Source organism: Rousettus aegyptiacus, unplaced genomic scaffold (genome assembly GCF_014176215.1).
Source record: "Rousettus aegyptiacus isolate mRouAeg1 unplaced genomic scaffold, mRouAeg1.p scaffold_m13_p_7, whole genome shotgun sequence".
NCBI classification, from domain to species: Eukaryota; Metazoa; Chordata; class Mammalia; order Chiroptera; family Pteropodidae; genus Rousettus; species Rousettus aegyptiacus.
The window spans coordinates 57,206,003-57,223,078 of record NW_023416310.1 but is presented as its reverse complement, the minus strand read 5'-3'; the positions used below and the strand labels follow the sequence as shown (position 1 = coordinate 57,223,078).

The following is a 17,076-nucleotide window of genomic DNA, read 5'->3' as shown; positions in this document are numbered from 1 at the left end:
GGAGGTTTTAGCCGTGGGTGGGAAAGAAGGAGCCCTATGGCTGCCCTGAGAATGATGACTCATGCTCCCCTGCAGGTAAGGTTGAACCCTCACATCCAGTCCTGGTGTTTATCAGTTTCCTCATCGGTAAAGGAACCTCCTTCACTGAGCCCCAGGTTTGAAGATTGTGGCTTTTCTGTTGGAAAGGAGATGTTTTAACCCTGGCACACTTGGGGAGGTCAGGGCTTGGCCATGGTGGTGGGGGTGTCCACCTCAGGGAGAGGTTATCTTCTGGGGAACCCACCCCAGGAGAACTAAGAATAGAATCCCAAAAGTCCAGACAGGGGACCTCAGGTATCACTCAGTCTAACACTCTAATTTTCCAATAAAGAGACGAAGGCCCAGAAACGGGAATTGTCACCAGGGTCACCCACCGGTGGTGTTCTCTGTAGCTTCCTGACTCCTGGGTCAGTGCCCTCTGTTTACTCACCCATCAACCATCCAGGTTTCCTTGAGCATCTACAGTTTCTGACCTACTAGGCACTACCCTAGAAACAGGGATGTGAAATGGAATCAGGTGTTTCCACTCTTGGTCAACTCACTGGCTACTGAGCCTCAAAGGCAAGCTGTCATTTGGAAGAAAGAAGGGCCCTAGTTCTATGAGGCCCAGAAGGCAGAGCAAGAATAAATGGTGTAAAGTTCCAAGAGGGAACTGCTTACTGGCTATGTGACCTGGACAAAGCATTTATTCCCTCATCGATGCATGAGGAATGATAATTCCTATCTGTGGGGTTGTTATGAGGATTCAATGAAATAATCCCTGTAAAAGGGCTTAGGATCACGCCTGGCACTCTGTGCAGTAGTTGCGATTATTGTTCTTGTTGTTATTCAACTCATCTACAAAAGCACTTTGTAATGTGAAAGCGTCCAGAAGAGAAATGAGCCACCTTGTGAGGTAGCAAGATCTCTGACATTGGAAGGGCCCAAAGCAAAGCTGCATGATCAACTGAGGCTCTAGGGAGAGATTCCTGCTTTGGCTGGGAAGTAGACATAGGTGCCCCCGTAGTCCCTTTCCCTCTAAGATTGTATGTTGTCATTATAGAGGTGAACCAAGCAGAGGAAGCAGGCTCAGAGAGGTCGTGCTGAGGCCATACAGGACAAGCATCCAGGCCTCCTTCATGGGTTTTTTAGGTCAGCCTCAGAATTGGGAAAGTGAGAAACCTGGTGGGATCTAAAAGTTGATGGGAGGTGTCCCCTGGCCTTTGAACATCTTCCCAGACCAGCACCAGGTAGAAAAGAGTTTGGGATGATTTGCGTTGGTGTTGGCCCTACTGCCCTCCATTAGCAGCCCTGTCCTCTGCCACGCCCCAGGGAGGCAGCGGGGAGTGCTCTGGCTGTAGGCCAAGCAAGTGGAGTTCGTGGGGAACCAGAGAACCCGTTGTGCTGCCATGTGACCCAGCTCTCCTCATTGCTCGCCCTGGGCACCTGTGGTTTCCGGGGGCAGAGAAAGGAGGTGCTGACCCAGCAGGGAGGACAGGGCCATGTGTCCCTCATCCCAGCTGTTCTGGGGCCTAAAATTATCTCAGAAAGAAAGACAGGTGAAAGATGGCCCAGGGCCTGAGCATGGGGCAAAGCACCCAGATCAGAGGCTCTGGGGCAGTCATAACCCCTGAGTTGAGGGGTGGGATGCCTGGGAGGAGGTTTAGCAAAGGAGGCCCAGCCACACAGGGCTTGGCATGCCTTCCCAGCCCCCAGTGTGGGCTTTGGACATCAAGCATGGTTGGGTAGGGCAAAGGGCCCATGTCTGGGCTTCCGTCCTGGCTGGGTGACACTGGACCTGTGCAGAGACAGCAAATGCAACACAGTGAGGCAGATATCACTAAGCAGTCAGCACAATTGTTCCCACTGGGCCTAGATTCAGCCTCAAAACCTTTCTCAGAATGATAGCCCAGAGGGTCACTACCAGAGGATTTGACGCTGACACAGGAAATGAGGCCAGTTCCCTTAAGCTTTCTCCTCTGTAAAAAGGCCACAAATAATCCCTCTTCAGCCTGTATCTCAGGGTTGTGAGGAGAGCAAACAAGATAGTTCGCAAACCCTGGACAGGTGGCAGGAGTTGAAGGCAACCTGGGAGAGGACAGGTAAGAGGCGGAGGCTAACCCCATGCAGTTGTACACAGTCATGGGAAGCAATGGTTCCAATGTACATACAGGTAGATCTTGAAAACATGATACCTAGTGAAAAAAGTACAAACAGAAGGAGATACTATGTAACGAGTTATGTAAAATAAAAATGTATGCCCATTGTGCAAAATAACAATATGGAGTTTGCAAGAACACATTGCCCTCCCTACAGAATGTACTGGGGGGTATTTTGTCAGACACCATCTATGGAAAGCCTAGCATTGGAGCCCAGGAAGGGTAAGAAGTCGAAAGAGTGATCCTTGCCTTCCATGAACTTATAGACACTCAGCATGTATTTAGTGAGCGCTGGCTGTATGCTAAGCCCTGGACGCGCACCACGACCAGTGGAGTGAGCAAAGCGGCAGCCAGTTAGGTCTTCGATCCAATGGCCAGACACTAAGCACTCTGGGGGGGTCAGAGGTCTGTCCGAGGTTTTCTAGAGGTCATTCTGACCTGGAAGCTGTAGAGGGGAGAGGCATCTGGGCAGAGATGGTTGGAGTTACTTCCCAGAGGAAACTTTGACCCTAGCTCCCACCTTCCTTAGGGCTGTAGGGTACAAGGACTGACGTCCATAGGCCAGGCAAGGGCATTTTCTAGTCCCCAAGAAGAAGCTGAATCTGGAACGGTCCCCTCTCCCACCTTAGTGTCTCTATAAAGACCCACATTCCTGGGGCCTCTATATTGAACACACTAAGATCCCAAACTTCACTGGGCCCTCCTGTTTTCCTGGGGCTGATTGCTGTCAAGTGGGGGTTGTCACTGATGGTGTCCCATCCCTACAGTGTGTACCTGCTGCTCTACCTGCAGGACCCGGAAAGGTGAGTAAGCAGCCGGCCTCTCTGCAGCGTGCTGTACTCCTGCCTCTAGAGGAGGTTCTAACCATGAGCTGTCACCTGACCTTGGGGCTCCCTTTCAGCTGCATGGTCTGGTGGGGAGGGCTCAGGAGGTTAACTCCTTAAAATAGCAAACCTGTATTATCTTAGAGTATGGGCAGACCAGGAATTTGGTAGCAGCTTACTCAGGTAGTGCGGGCTCAGGTCTCTCAAGAGTTGTAGTCAAGATGTCAGCCAGGGCTGCAGTCATCTGAAGGCTTGACTGAGCCTGGAGAATCCACTTCCAAGATGTCTCTCTCATGGCTATTGGCCGGAGGCCTCAGTTTCTTACCACATGGGCTTCTCTAGGATTGCTTGAGCATCCTAACAACATGGCATCTAGCTTCACCCAGAGTGAATGATCAGAGTGAATGAGAGAGAGAGAGCGAGAGCGAGAGCGAGAGCGAGAGCGAGAGAGAGAGAGAGAGAGAGAGAGAGAGAGAGAGAGAGAGCGAGTGCGCGCGAGCGCATGTGCATGTGCGAAGTCATGGTACCTTTAGGACTCAGTCTCTGGAGTCACACACCACCACTTCTGCCTTGTTAATATTTGTTGGAAGTGAGTCATTAAGTCCAGCCCATACTCGGGGGGAAGGGGGGAATTAATCTCCACCTTTTGGAGGGAGAAGAAGCGAAGAATGTGTGGGGATATTTTAAAATAAGGGTCATGTTTCCTTCTGCTGTGAGTGATGAGGACACAGGAACTCATCCATGGCCTTGGCAGTGAGGAAGCCTGGCAGTCCCAAGGTTTTGGTCCTGCTGTCACCAGGGAGCCCTGGTCCTGCTTTGCCACTTACTAGCTGTGTAGCCACGTGTGGATCATCTAACCACCCTGAGCCTCAGCTGAGCCTTATCTTAAAAGAGAGACAGAGATCCCTACTTCCTCCTCTCTGTGCTGTTGTGAAATTGGCTGTGGGAGGGTGTTTTGACGGATAATTATAGCCCACAGCAGCTAGGAAACCTCAGGGAGAGAGGATAAGCCTGGGGTCTCCTAGTCCTGCACAGAGACTCCTGCCGCTGCCCTCCCCATGGGTGAGTGACAGCTAGGTAGAGCCACGGCTACCCCGCAGTTGGCCATTTTGATCTGTCCTGACCTGCTGTTTCCCTAACCCTAACTGGACACTTGAGGGACTAACAGTGGTGCTGGACCAAACCAGCCTGCCTTCCATCCCTGTGGAGTGCTCCCTACATGAGAGAGCTGGCTTTGGCTTAGAAGGCAAGAGGGGTCACCCTGGCCTACAGCTGCCTGCTGGTGTGAGGGGCAGGTGTGCGCAGTGCCTGTTGCTGCCTGTGCCACCAGCCCTGATGGCATGGCACATCCCTCCCACATAGGTAAAGAGCAGAAGGATGTGAAGCTGAGTCATAAGAAGAATCCTGTTTTCTCATTCTTTCTTCACTTTTAAGGCTTCTCAATGCCAATTATTTCTAAGGTCTACAGAAGACTTGGGGGTTTGGGAAGTCATAGCCCATTTTGAACTGAGCAACGGGACAATGGAGACCATCTTCCTAGCCATGTGTCCCTTGGGGAGCTCCTGATCCACATCAGAATCAGAAGGGTGTACACACACACACACATACACATACACACACACATGTATATGTATATATAGACACATATTAAATATAAATGTAATATATATGTATGATTATTAAGTTATACACTAAAAATGAATACAATGTTATCTGTCAATTATATCCAAAGGAAGGAAGGAAGGAAGGGTGGAAGGGAGGGAGGGAGAGAGAGAAGGGCTGCATGCAGCTACTTCCAGCACTAGGACCTAACTTTGGCTTTGTGGATATACTAGTTCATGGGGAATAACCATGCAGTCCCAGTGGCCTCAGACAACTGTTGTTATTTCTATCAATCAATTCACTCTTTAAAATTTTGAGTTTGTAAATTCCGTGAGCCATTCGGAAAGCCTCTAATTCTGAGATGTTGTCATTTGGGGGACCAGGGAGAGTAAAACTGCCTTCTCCTCCATTCTTTCTTCATGGAACTGTTCTGTGCCTCTCTCTGGGAATCCCTCACCTCACATGACACCTGGTGTTTCATAATCAGAAGCCACATTTCCAGTGCATGCAAACAGAATTGCAGTGGACTCTGGGAATTTAGTAGCATTTGCTCTCCCAGGGACCTGCTAGCACAAGGCCAGTTTATTGGGGAAAGGGCAGCAGGTGGGGCTCAGAGGAAGCCTCAGGCTGGGGTAGCCCTGCCCAAGTTGTGATCTGGAGCCTTTCAACCTAGCCTCCCTTTTTTGGGGCCCTCTTAACACTCAGTACTCTGGAGTTCTTTCCCTTCCCTAAGGTCTGCTTGCAAGGAACTGGCTGTTGATTCATCTACACCACTTCCCTCTGTGGGTGTGGGAAAGCCCCTCCACTCTCAGGCTTCTGCCCCCTCTGCAAAATGGTGGAGTTGAACTAAGATGTCCCAGGGGCCCTTACAGATTTGACCATCTTTGCATTGAAGGGTGCTGGGTGCTAAGTGTCAACAGGTGGTGTTGGGGGACGTTTGTCTCAAACCTGGGGCTGGTGGTCAACTCTCAGGCAGTGATCCCCTGAGAGAGGATTTCAGGGGGTCACAGATGCTTTGGTCAGAGGGCTCTGCTGGTCCCCTGAATTGATTTTCATCTGATTTCAGATTGCAAGAGTTCTCCTTCGTTCCTGCCCACCCCCTGTCAGTCGACTCCCTGTTATTTCCTGCATACTCCTTTTCTCTGTTTCTGTCCTCTCTCTCCTGCCCCTACTTCCCTTTTCCCCATCTTTTCTCTCTACCTACCTTATTGTAATATAGAACTGAACTCCGTACTACTGCTTGGAATGAATCACAGATTTTTTTTTTCTGTATGTGTATTTGTATGTGCGTGTTTTAAATCAAGTGTGTAGAACATTGTTTTAAAAGGCAAAGTCATCTCTATTTACTCTCTCAGTTGGGGTGGAGGTGTTTGACTTGAGTGTGGCCTGGGCTGTATATTTCCTCTGACAGCAGCAGGCGCTGTCCAAGGTTTAGAGCGTGGGAAGCAAGTGTGTGTGCCTATTCATATGCATGTACATGCATGCTCACACAGGTGTGTGTTTCATCTCCAAAGACCTTACCCTAACAGAGTATTCTTTTCTTTCTCCTCGGTGACTGTTGGACCTGGATGTAAGTGTTCCGGATGGGCGTGCTCTTTTCCAGACACATTTGCTGACTTCTGTTAATGCTCCTGCTCACGTGTGCTGTGTGAGATGTATTTACTAACCCAGGGCTTGTTCTGCTGTCTGCTGGGGTAGGAGTTCTAAGGGCTCAGTGCCATTAGATCTGCTGGCTCTTTCAGGGCTAGGAGTCTCTACCAATTTCTCCCTCCCTGCCCTCCTCACAGAGAAAAGAGATGGAACTGCTTCCCAGCCTACAGTAGCCCTTCAGACATGTTTGCTAATACAGAATGTCGGCCAGGGCCACACACTAACTCCCCTACTGTGGAAAATAAGAGGAGCCCCTGCCCTTTCCTCGAGTCCCCCCTACCCCCAGCCTCAGGCACTATGGTGGCAGCTCTGCAGGCACAGGCCCTGGATGCCATCACCTGAAGTTTGGAGGTGTTTCTTGTGGTCATGACTTTCCATAAGAGACACTCCTCCCCTACAAGTTGTCTCCAGGAGCCATATGAATATTCAGATGTGGGTAGCAACACCCTGCTCAGCCACTCATCCTCATCTTCGTCCTTGTGCCCATCTTAGTGGGACCATGTTCTGTGGTGTTTATTTATTTATAGTATTCATTGTTCTTGAAAGGATTTCAGTCCCCTGCAGAAATACAGATGATAGATCAAACCAAAGTAAGAATAATGAAGTTTGGGGGAAAGGAAATAGGCAAGTGAGAGAGAGGAAGAGGTGAGAAGAAAATTTTAAATGCATGCCATAAAGTTGTGCACTGTCAAAGAGGCTGGGTGACCTTGCAGCCAATGCAAAGAGGGAAACACAGTCAAGAGATTCAGTGTCACAACACAATAGCCAACCAGAAGCTCAGAGGCTTAGCTTGTTCCAAATGTTTATTCTCATGGGTCCTAAGAGTAAGGCAAGATATTACAAACAACATTCTTGGTGGAAACCCTCAGCAAACATATTGATCAGTGGGGTTCCTCTCTTTTTAGTAAGCTCTCTCTGTGGCTTCCATCTGAGGATACTTCTGGCCCCCTGAGCTGCCCAAACCAGCCTCATTTGCTCCCAGCCTGTGCTGAGTTGAATGCTTGTTTTCTATTCCTGTCTAGATATCTGGGTTCCCCTTGACCCATCATTCCTAATCAGCCAGAGGGGCACTTCTCTCCTACCCCTTAGCCGGTGCTCATGTGTGCAGTGGAGAACAAACTCAAAGCCATTTTGGTTTTAGTCCTGAGGTAGTAGAGGTGGGGATGATGATGATGATGATGATGATGATGATGATTTCGGTAATGTGCGAGTTCATTGCTCAGTCTCAGTGAATCCAGACTCGGTGAGCAGACTGAAATGTTTGGTACCTGAGGATCTTATGGTGACTCTGTACTGCCTTCGGAACCCCAGAATGATTAGTACGGAGAAAGCCCTGGACCTGGATTTAGCGGCAACTGTATATGCAGAGGCACAGACTAAAACCGGTCCCCAGGTCTGCTCCCAGGATGCAGGGCTTCTGGCTGGGGCTGAGCTGGCCTGGCTGCTTCTGCAGTTTCTGCCCTGGTCTGAGGGCTTCTGTCTTTTTTAACTCCCTCAGGCAGGAGGTATCTGTGCCCAGACAAAATTTTCTTATGGATGAGAATCGAACTTTGATTGGGACAAGAGCTGAGCTCTCTAAAATGATATCAGTATTTTACCTAGTTCAGTGGCCAAGTGGCCAACTGTGTGCTAAGCCCTGGGTCAAGTGTTCAGAGTGACCAAGGGAGGATCTGCCATGTTCGAGACGCTTCCTGTAGGGCTGAGGCAATGAGACTGACATGAGAACCAGGGCAGACAGTACAAGCCCTGTGGTACTGAGTCCGCGTGGTGTCAGAGTGAAGGAGTGGGGAGGCCTGGGAGGGCCAAAATATTTGGGGAGACCTCTCTGGGGTTGCCAGTCTTTTGTGTTTGTTAGTCTACAGGGTGCACCTGATTTGGGTAGGGACGGGACCAGAGGATAAGCTAAACCCAGAGTAAACAGGCTGGGGGATACACAGAAAAAATAATCAAAGGAAGGTTAATAATCTCGGCTTGGCCGTTACTAGGATGCTTTCGGAGAAGGTCACTCCCAGCCTACAATTTAGCGTTGAAATTCGTGGTTAAGACAACTGTGCTCTTGTGCTGCCTCCCTCTGGCTGTTGGGGAGCACAGCAGCGATAACTGGGAAGGTTGCTCAAGGTGAAGGTTTGGTTGTTAGTTTTACTTAACCCACACCTGGTGCTTTTATAGTCTAGTAAGTCCCCTTTTGATGGAGAGAACACATTTGATGGCTGAAGATATTTTTAGGAGCAGTAGAGGGCTGTCCAGAAAGAACTCTGGTTTCTATCTGTAGGCCTCAGGGTGGTTGGACCAGATGCTCTGAGGCCCCCCAGGCTCTTTGCCGTGAGATTCTAGGTAAAAATAATTTATATAGAGACATATGTCTATGGGTGTCAGATAGGCTGGGTATGAGCAGGAAATATATGACTAAGATAGGACTGTCTGGCCAGATAACATGAAATATGCTCAGCATTGACCATTTTAAAAAAATTACTGTGCATTCAATGATTCATGTCATTAATTCTGGAGCTTTTCCTGTGGATTAGTCAAGGAAGACTAAAACAGGAATATTGCCGTCATTTTTGAGGGGAGGGACTAGATTCTCCTTCCACTAGGCTAGTTGCTTCTCTAGGAAGGACTCAGGCTTTGTAATGAAAAATCTACATAATTTTGCTTAAGTTTCTCTGTGAGGCATCCTGACATTTTATATCCTGTCTCTTAAACAGTGCTTTGAGCTGAATATGCAAGTGTAATGCAATGTCTACAGTGCTTGTATACAAAATAGAGAAAACTGTTCTATTCCCCTCTTGAAATCACTGTCACTCTCCTTTCTAGAAGAGAGTCCCTGCCCTCCCCTTCCCCTGGCATTTTTCTGGTGTGGTCACAGGTCTAAGCTGCAGGGTTTGACACATCTCAGTTAAATAGCATCTTTCTTCTTCCATGAAAGCATGCCTGCCCGCTTCCCTGCGGCTAGTCTCACAGTTGTACCCTTATAATCCCAGATCCCCCTTCAGGATCCTCAGAGGATACTGGCTGCTTTTTCAGACAGAGGGACCTCAGCTGTCCTAACAGGCCTGGCTTTTCGTGCTGTGTGCCTAACCTTGCCGTTGCCTGCCCTTCCTTGCTCCGTTCTACACTGACCTCTCTTTGATATACTTTGTTTCCTCTGTGTAGATTGTAAATGAACATTAAGTGGTTGAGGGAGAGGTGAATGAGGGTGGTGTGAAGGCATGGGAGCCCCACCAGGTCCAAAACCCACTGGCGTTTTCTGATGAGGAGGAGGAAGACCTGCTGGATTTCATGTACAAGTATAAGACACTGCGAAAGACGGAGATCCCCCTGGAGGTACACGGCATCTGGGCCTGTGGCTTGGAGCATGCGTTTGCATAAGGGCTTCACCCTGGAGATCTGTGGGTTCTGGGAGCAGCACCTCTTGGGGACTGCACCCAGCATCCCCTGAGTGAGTGCCCGAGGTGGGGCGATCTCTCTCCATCAAAAGGCAGGGCAAGCCCTGGGTAGCACCCAGCTAACTGCCGAGGGGCAAAAAAGACCCTACTAATTTTATTTAGAAATGTGAGATGGGATATAGTGTTTAAATTTAAAAAAAAAAAATTAACTGCTAACCTAAGATACGTGAGTGAAAAGCAACCCAAATGAGTATTGGGGGGAATGAAAAACTCAGAATGTGTTATTTGACAAGGTTTTATAAATAAGCTTGTTATTACCGCATCTCTAAGACACATAGTGCCTGGTACAAAATAGATACTCAGAAAATGTTATTAAAGGGGCACAGCCTTTTTAAAATCATCCAAAACAATACACTGGATATATGTACTATTGCCAGTTATAAATGTAGATGAAGTTTTGCAGCAGGAGGGCCAAGCCTAGAGCCTTACGGGCCTTGCTCTGTGATGTGGGTAGGACGTCACCAGCCTTGGGCTTAGGTGCGGGGCCAGGAGATTTGGGGGACTCCAGAGCCTTCCTCTCTATCCCCTTATGTTGCCTCTCCTATTCTCTGTCTGCTGAATACTGTGACCCCAGGATACCCAGATGAGGAAATGCATTGAAAGAGTCCCCTACACAAACACAGTGGCCTATAGTTGCTGTTCACCCTAGGACTGTAGTTATTAGCATCTCGATGTACCTAGGGCCATAAGATTCCTTCCCGAGGTGGGGCACTTGTGGGTCACTTTTGAAGTTACAGGTTTTGGTAAAAGTTGATCTGGTTATGGAAACTGCTCGAGGAGTCCATTACTGCCTGGGCAGCTCCAAGATGAGGAGAGGGCTGGTAAGGAAAGTGCCAAAATCATTCTAGGGCCTGATGGTTTGTGCCATTATGTTTTTGTTTCTTAAAGCCCCACAAGCTGCTTTACTGTTAAATAGCTTGAGGCAGGTTACTGATTGGCGTAGGTTTACTGATTCTTCTATTATTCTCTGTTCAGAGGTGGCTGATAAATATTTCCTAGTTGTAAAGGTATAGTGTGAAGACTCAGGATGTGGAATGCCTGGGCCTTATGTTCCCCCACCACCCACCCACTCCCACCCCCACCCCCTACCCTGTGTGCCTGCTGGTCACTGGGTAGCACTGGGAAATGATGGTGAACTTGGACCTGTCCTCAGGAAGTGGACGGGGGAAACAAACACACCTGCCATGGGTGCAGAGTCCTCCTATGGCCTCTAATGTGCAAACCACGAGAACAAAGGAGGTGACAATCCGGGTTGTGTGTGACTGGGCCTTGGGAGTACAGGGAGCTCAGGAGCGACTTGCGCTGGGTCAGAGGACTAGAAATAGCAAGACAGAAAAGGGAGGAAGGGCTGCTAGTCAGAAGGAATAGAGGTATGAGTATGAAAGGACAGTGTTATATAGATCAGTGGTCCCAAACCTTTTTGGCACCAGAGACCAGTGCTCCTATGAGAACCTAATGCCTGATGATCTGAGGTGGAGTTGGGTTGGTGATGCTAGTGCCAGGGAGCAGCTGCAAATACAGATGAAGCTTCACTCACCTCCTGCCATGCAGCCCGATTCCTAACAGACCACTGATTGGTACTGGTCCCTGGCCCTAGGGTTGGGAACCCCTGATGTAGATAAAGAAGTTGAGTACAGAGGAGTGGACAGAAACATGGGTTGAGGATAGGTTGGGCCCCTTGTGTGAATCTCCTTGAGTGCTATGCTAGGAGAAAATCCTTTCAAGACAATGTTTCTCTTTGTTGTATGGTTTGCTGTGCATTAAAGGATTTCACATCTAGAAAGAGGACTGGAAATTAGGCGATGGAAATTTTTAAGCATATACCAAGAAACATGAGACCAGTTCCTAAAAGAAATAACAAAGACAAGGGAAGAGATGAGGAGGCATTTCTCTCAGCTGAGTCACTTGCCAAGATCATTTTGCTCCAAGGCAAAAACAAGAAAGACTAGCCATCCTGCGCAGTCATTCACTCGGAGACCCAGGGACTTATGAGAGCACAAAGAAGGCACCGACGTCTGTTGGCTCAGCTTCTTGGAGATGCTTGGGAAGTGACTGATTCTATTGTGGAAACTCAGAGCGAGCCCCCAGCCCCGGCCAGCTGTGTCACACACATGTGCATTTAGCCAAAGGAACTAGATATCTCAACACAAACCCATTCAGGTGCTGTCCTCAAAAGACTCCATGTTTATGCCAAATTGAAGGATGCCTTTTTCTGTTTTCTCTGGCAGGCACCGCCTAGAATCCTTCGATCTCGATCTCGCTTCAGGAAGAAAAGTACCTCATCCTCCGCCACTGAAACCACGTGAGTGAGATGAGCCAACAGCACCGGATACACAGAATGTTTCTTCTCTGCCTTAAAGAGCTATTCACAAAAACAGAAATCTGCAAGCTGGTGTGCTTTGAGTGTGCAGCCTCACAGACTTGGCCTTTTTTCTCTCTCCCCTCTTCCACTTTTAAGATACTTGTTTTTCCCTTTATTTTGCTGGGGAGAGGCTAAAGGAAAGGTAGTGAGTGGGGGGAGGTGCGATTTCCACAATTGGATTGTCATTACAGATAGTAATGTTTTTAGAAACATAAAAGAATCACCCCCACACTATTGAGATGTACATTTGTAATTTATTTGTTGCATATTTCCTTTTTAGTCTTGTAAATGCAAACATCAATTTTTTAAAACTTTTTTTGTTCTTGGTACTAATACTTTGGACTACAGTGTACATATTTATGGCTTTTGGCTTAATATAATGAACTTGCAAGGGCTGCCAGAGGTTCTGATAATATAAGAAAACTGCTGAAACAGAAGGGTAAAAATTTTTTGATTCTAGAGAATGTCTTAGATGTGCTTGTAAAGCTTCCAAATACAACTCCAGTAAACTATCCCTTTTCCTACAGGACGATGGTCCATAAACTTCAGTATCATAGGTTTAGAATGAAGAGAGACAATATTTTAGTGACAGATGACTGTAATGAGGTCAGGGGCGCAGCCTAGAATAAGAGAAGAATCACGGGAAGCTTGTTTTCCCCTTGGGTTCAGGATGAGCTCCTGAGTTCTTTTTGGGGTTACCATTTGCCACAGGCAGGTGGCTCCCCCTTGGTAAAGCTGCTCAGGGATGCGGACTTGCAGAGCTGTTGTGAGGAATCATTTTGAGTGCTTCTAAAGTTCTTGACAAATGACTGTTTCTTCATCATAGTAACCTGTGCTGTGACTAATCTCTCCAGGTGGAGCCTACAATTTGAGCACCTTCTTTCAGAGAACACTAAGCAAAAACCAACGATTGAACCAAATTTAAAAACCTAGAACTACGCTGTTTCAGATATGCGGTAAAAATACATTTGAGACACCTGTGTAACAATCAAAATGCTGGGTTCTAGAAAGGTTTTAGAGGTTGAGATCTTTATGGATATGACTTGCTGCTCAGCTTCATGGGCAGCTGTGGCTCATGCCTTTTGCCTTTCTGTTCTCTTCCTGGCTCATGCAGGATGTGAGAGGAAAGTCGCACGCTCACAGGCACTCCAGGTCTAAATGGGAGAACAAAGTACTACCCAAGGGGACTCCCTACTTGGATTGAGAAGTTGTCAGAAAAGACGAATCTGGTTTAAATAGGTCCAAGGTAGCCGCTCTACCCTTGGAGAGCTGAGCCTAAATGTAGGACTGTGTATTTGTGCTTAAGAGTTGGTATTTTCTTTCAGTGTACTGCATGCAGTGGTTACAACCCAGTTATTTATAATACTTGGATTGTGTTTGTTCTTAGATATGCCCTGATGACTAGAGAATTAGTGTTATGTACCACAAAGAACTTACTGTCAACCAGTAGTAAACAGGCCCAATTAGACCGTTCCATTATTGAGCTACACGAGTATATCAGTGGTCTTTGCTGATGACACATTGGCTGGATCTTAGCCACCTCACAAAGGCTTCTACTTGAAGTTGATTGTTACCAGATGTACATATTTAAATCCCTTCTTCCCACAGTTACTCTGAAGGTGACTTTGTATTTTATAAAAAGATTTAGGAAAATAAACCTAAAAGCAAATTTGTGATTCAGAGGACAAATAGCTGTCTGTTCATTGTCTGTGCCCCACACCCACCAATACCTAACCTGCTTAGGGAAGACAGAAAAATCATTTTCTTCAAGTTCACTGAATAGTTTCAGAGGGAAAATATATGCTTTAAATGTATAAACCTGCTAGTTGGGAGTACCCAGAATTATCAGAAACAAGTGCATAAAAAGCTTAGCTTAAGCAGCTTTTTAGCAACTTTTCTTTTGCCAAAATAATACATACCTATAGCAGCAGAGATTAAAATTCTATTGTGATCAAGCTAGATTTTCAACATTTTACAATGGAAAGTTTAACAAGTATAGACTATCAAGTTTGCACTCAACTATGCCAAAAACAAGTTTGAAGCACTCTACTTTCAAATATGCTGTATTACTTCTCAAGATTTAAAAGATATAAAGTTATCCAAACTGCTGTCTTAATGTATATGTAACTATTTTTCCTTCGTGTTGATTAGGGAGTTGGTTTCTCTCTTAAAAACACTCACTGTACAACTGAGAGCAGCTGTCATATTTCTGGCAAAACGTGTTTACTTATTCGATAAGCTGTTATATTTGTGTAAGGACTGAGATAAAATGTGAATGCCTCAAAGTGTACATGTAGTGGTGTGGTGTTTTGTCCAGAAGATATAACTAAATGTTTTTAATTTGCTAATATACAGACTTAGGCTGTTTACAAAATGCTAGCTCAAAAGTCTGTAATTTTCATGTAATAATTTTTATTTGCCATCGAGTACCTGGTCTGTTTCTGAAGTGGTGAGATACGGTGTTGTACTTATAAACTGGAAAGTTTAGTCATAAACCCTCCTGGCTTTGTGTGAATAGCTTGTTTGTTTTGCTGGTCTCTGAAACATGTGTTCTCTATAGCAAACTGTCCGTGTGTTTGTGATAACAGTGCTTGTTCACCATGACCACCATTGAGCACCTTCCTAGTTCCTCATCTTGCACAGTACTTAAAATGGTAAAGGATGTGTTTCATTCTCAAACAGCTAACATGCCGGACTGCAACCGTGCATATTCCCCCTAGTTTCTGTAGACTCTATAGAACGATCTGTAATAAAATAGCATATTGGACTGTGCATCAAAGGGGTGTTAAAATCACAGTATTCCAAAGGTTGAAGTTCTGCTGTTTTGTTATAATGCCTGATATATATCTTGAATAAAGTCTTAGCATTTTACTTTTAAAAGACATCTTTGTATTGTTAGGCTTATGAGGAAAGAGAAAATACTTTAAAACACGTGGAAGGTAGCAAAGATTAGAAGCTGAATGCTCAGCCACTAACAGACTTGGTGCCTGGTGACCTGGCCCCATGCCTACTGCACTGAATTGCTGCAAGGAAAAATAAATAAATATTGGTGTTTTGAAAACCAGCTGTTTCCATAAATATAAACTTGGTAGTATGATTATTTTATATTTTAAAAGGGCACCAGTGGAAACTGGATAGCTGTGAAAATAAAGTACTAGTCCATCTGGAAGGCAGTTTCAATTCTGCAAACAGACCTGTGAACCTGTTTCCTCATCTGCAAATGAAGGGAGAACATATGTAGGTTAGAGGAGGGGTGCCTGTGGAGGTGCACTGAGGGGTATGGACACCCCAAACACCACTGCAGCCTTGCCTTTAAAATATGAATAGGCACACATAAGCTTCATTGGGTGGTCACAGAGACTTGGAAACTTAAAATTTGAAACATCAAAATGAAACACTCATTTTCTTTGCTTATATTCTCTATGTTAGACACGAGAACTGCAAAATAAAGCAGCAGCAGATAAAGCAGATTCAAAAGACTGAAAAGAAAATGAGATGGAAAGGCTGAAAATCCATTTATTCATTTAGGGAGCCAAGTTCAATGTCAACAAAACTAGGAAAAACTAGGCTGAGAGGCAATAGTTATAAAATTTAAAAGCTGACTTGCTACAGTGTCATGAAGACATACTTAGTATTTATAATGCTAGTCACTTGTTGATTTTGATATGAATTTTCATGTTATTAGAAGTTTCAGAGAAATACATGAGATTCCAAGGAGTTAGACTTAGGTTCTGAGTGACGTATTAGCTATATTTTGGGTTATTTATCTAACCTTCTGTAAGCTTCGGTTTCCCAAAATCTACAGTAGGGATAACTAATATCTCCTTGCAAGGCTGGTATGAGGATCAGTACTTTTGTAGATAAGTGCTCATTCCTATGCTGGGGACAGAGGTGGTTTTCAATAAATTATATTTTTATGTATACTTGAACGCCATTTAGGTAGACCCTTTAATGAAAGATGTTTTGTCGTCAGACTATAAAATCAGTTTGATGAAAAACCCTGCTACCTACAAAACAAAAATTATAAATGAAAACTCACTTTCCCTTAAACTGTGTACCTGTCAGCCCTTCTCTTTCAGTCCACCTGTGGATGCTGAGGCCTGCCTAACAGTCCTTGTCTCTGCCTCCCCTGTCCAATGCCTAGAGGAGAAACCAAGGTGTTCTGATGCCCCAGTGACGGAGACCCTTATCCTTATTTGTACTTAGGGAAGTCAAGGAGGCAGGGAGAACGTGTCTTCCTCCTCAAATTCTTCAGGCACTAGTTCCATCCCCTTACCTGAGGTAAGGTGGTAAAACAGGGCAGGAGCCAGACAGGTGGGAAATGACATGGAAGCCTTGTCAGTGGTTGGTTTCCGCCATCTCAGAAATGTGAGATAATGAAAACCCATCAAAACAATGCCATTCTACGCTGTAGCCTCTTACCTCATCTCTAATGAAATGTCTGTTCTTTATTAATTGGTCCTATATATAGATACACCTTTGCTTTCTAGTTTTAGAACACTCTATAGTTGTCCCTTTTTCTTTTTAATGCACACACACACACACATTGGTTTCAAGGAATTCCTCGAAGAATTGTAATTTGACATGCCACAGAATTTCAATTTGGTTATCTTTTACCTTATTCTATTAACAATAGAGGTCCTTCATCTTAATTATCAACTATTAAAGGATTTGAAGCAATAACTGAGGGGCACTTCTATTTTTTTTTTTTTTTTTCAACCAAAGGGCTCTGTTGTTTGAAAACACTCCCAGATGATTTCTGATGAGAGCTGGGAACCACTACACAGACTACATCTACTTAGTCAAGTGAATTTTCCTCAGTGCTCTTACCTGACCCTTTTTTAAATGAACACTTAACTTTTACATCATTCCTAAAATGACTGAGATGACTTTTGACTCTTTAGTTTCTATCGTGCACATCTGGAAAATTTTGGAAAAAGTTTATCCTTACAACTAAAAATATGAAAAGTCTCATGTGCATAAACTAACTTTAAAAAAATACAGTATATTTTGAC

At 45.6% G+C, this 17,076-nt stretch overlaps 1 protein-coding gene across 3 annotated transcripts in view; it reads left to right on the top strand.

Annotated features, from left to right (window-relative positions):
- REEP1 (receptor accessory protein 1) overlaps window positions 1–12,501 on the top strand; it is a 110,178-nt gene extending 97,677 nt beyond the window's left edge. For all 3 annotated transcript variants that reach the window (XM_016136495.2, XM_036223961.1, XM_036223960.1), the window contains exons 7-9: window positions 2,945–2,980; window positions 9,426–9,577; window positions 11,928–12,501. In XM_016136495.2, the coding sequence (XP_015991981.1) occupies window positions 2,945–2,980; window positions 9,426–9,577; window positions 11,928–12,005 (266 nt within the window). In that variant the 3' untranslated portion in view covers window positions 12,006–12,501. The remainder of the gene's footprint in view (window positions 1–2,944; window positions 2,981–9,425; window positions 9,578–11,927) is intronic.
- The last annotated feature ends 4,575 nt before the right edge of the window (window positions 12,502–17,076 follow it).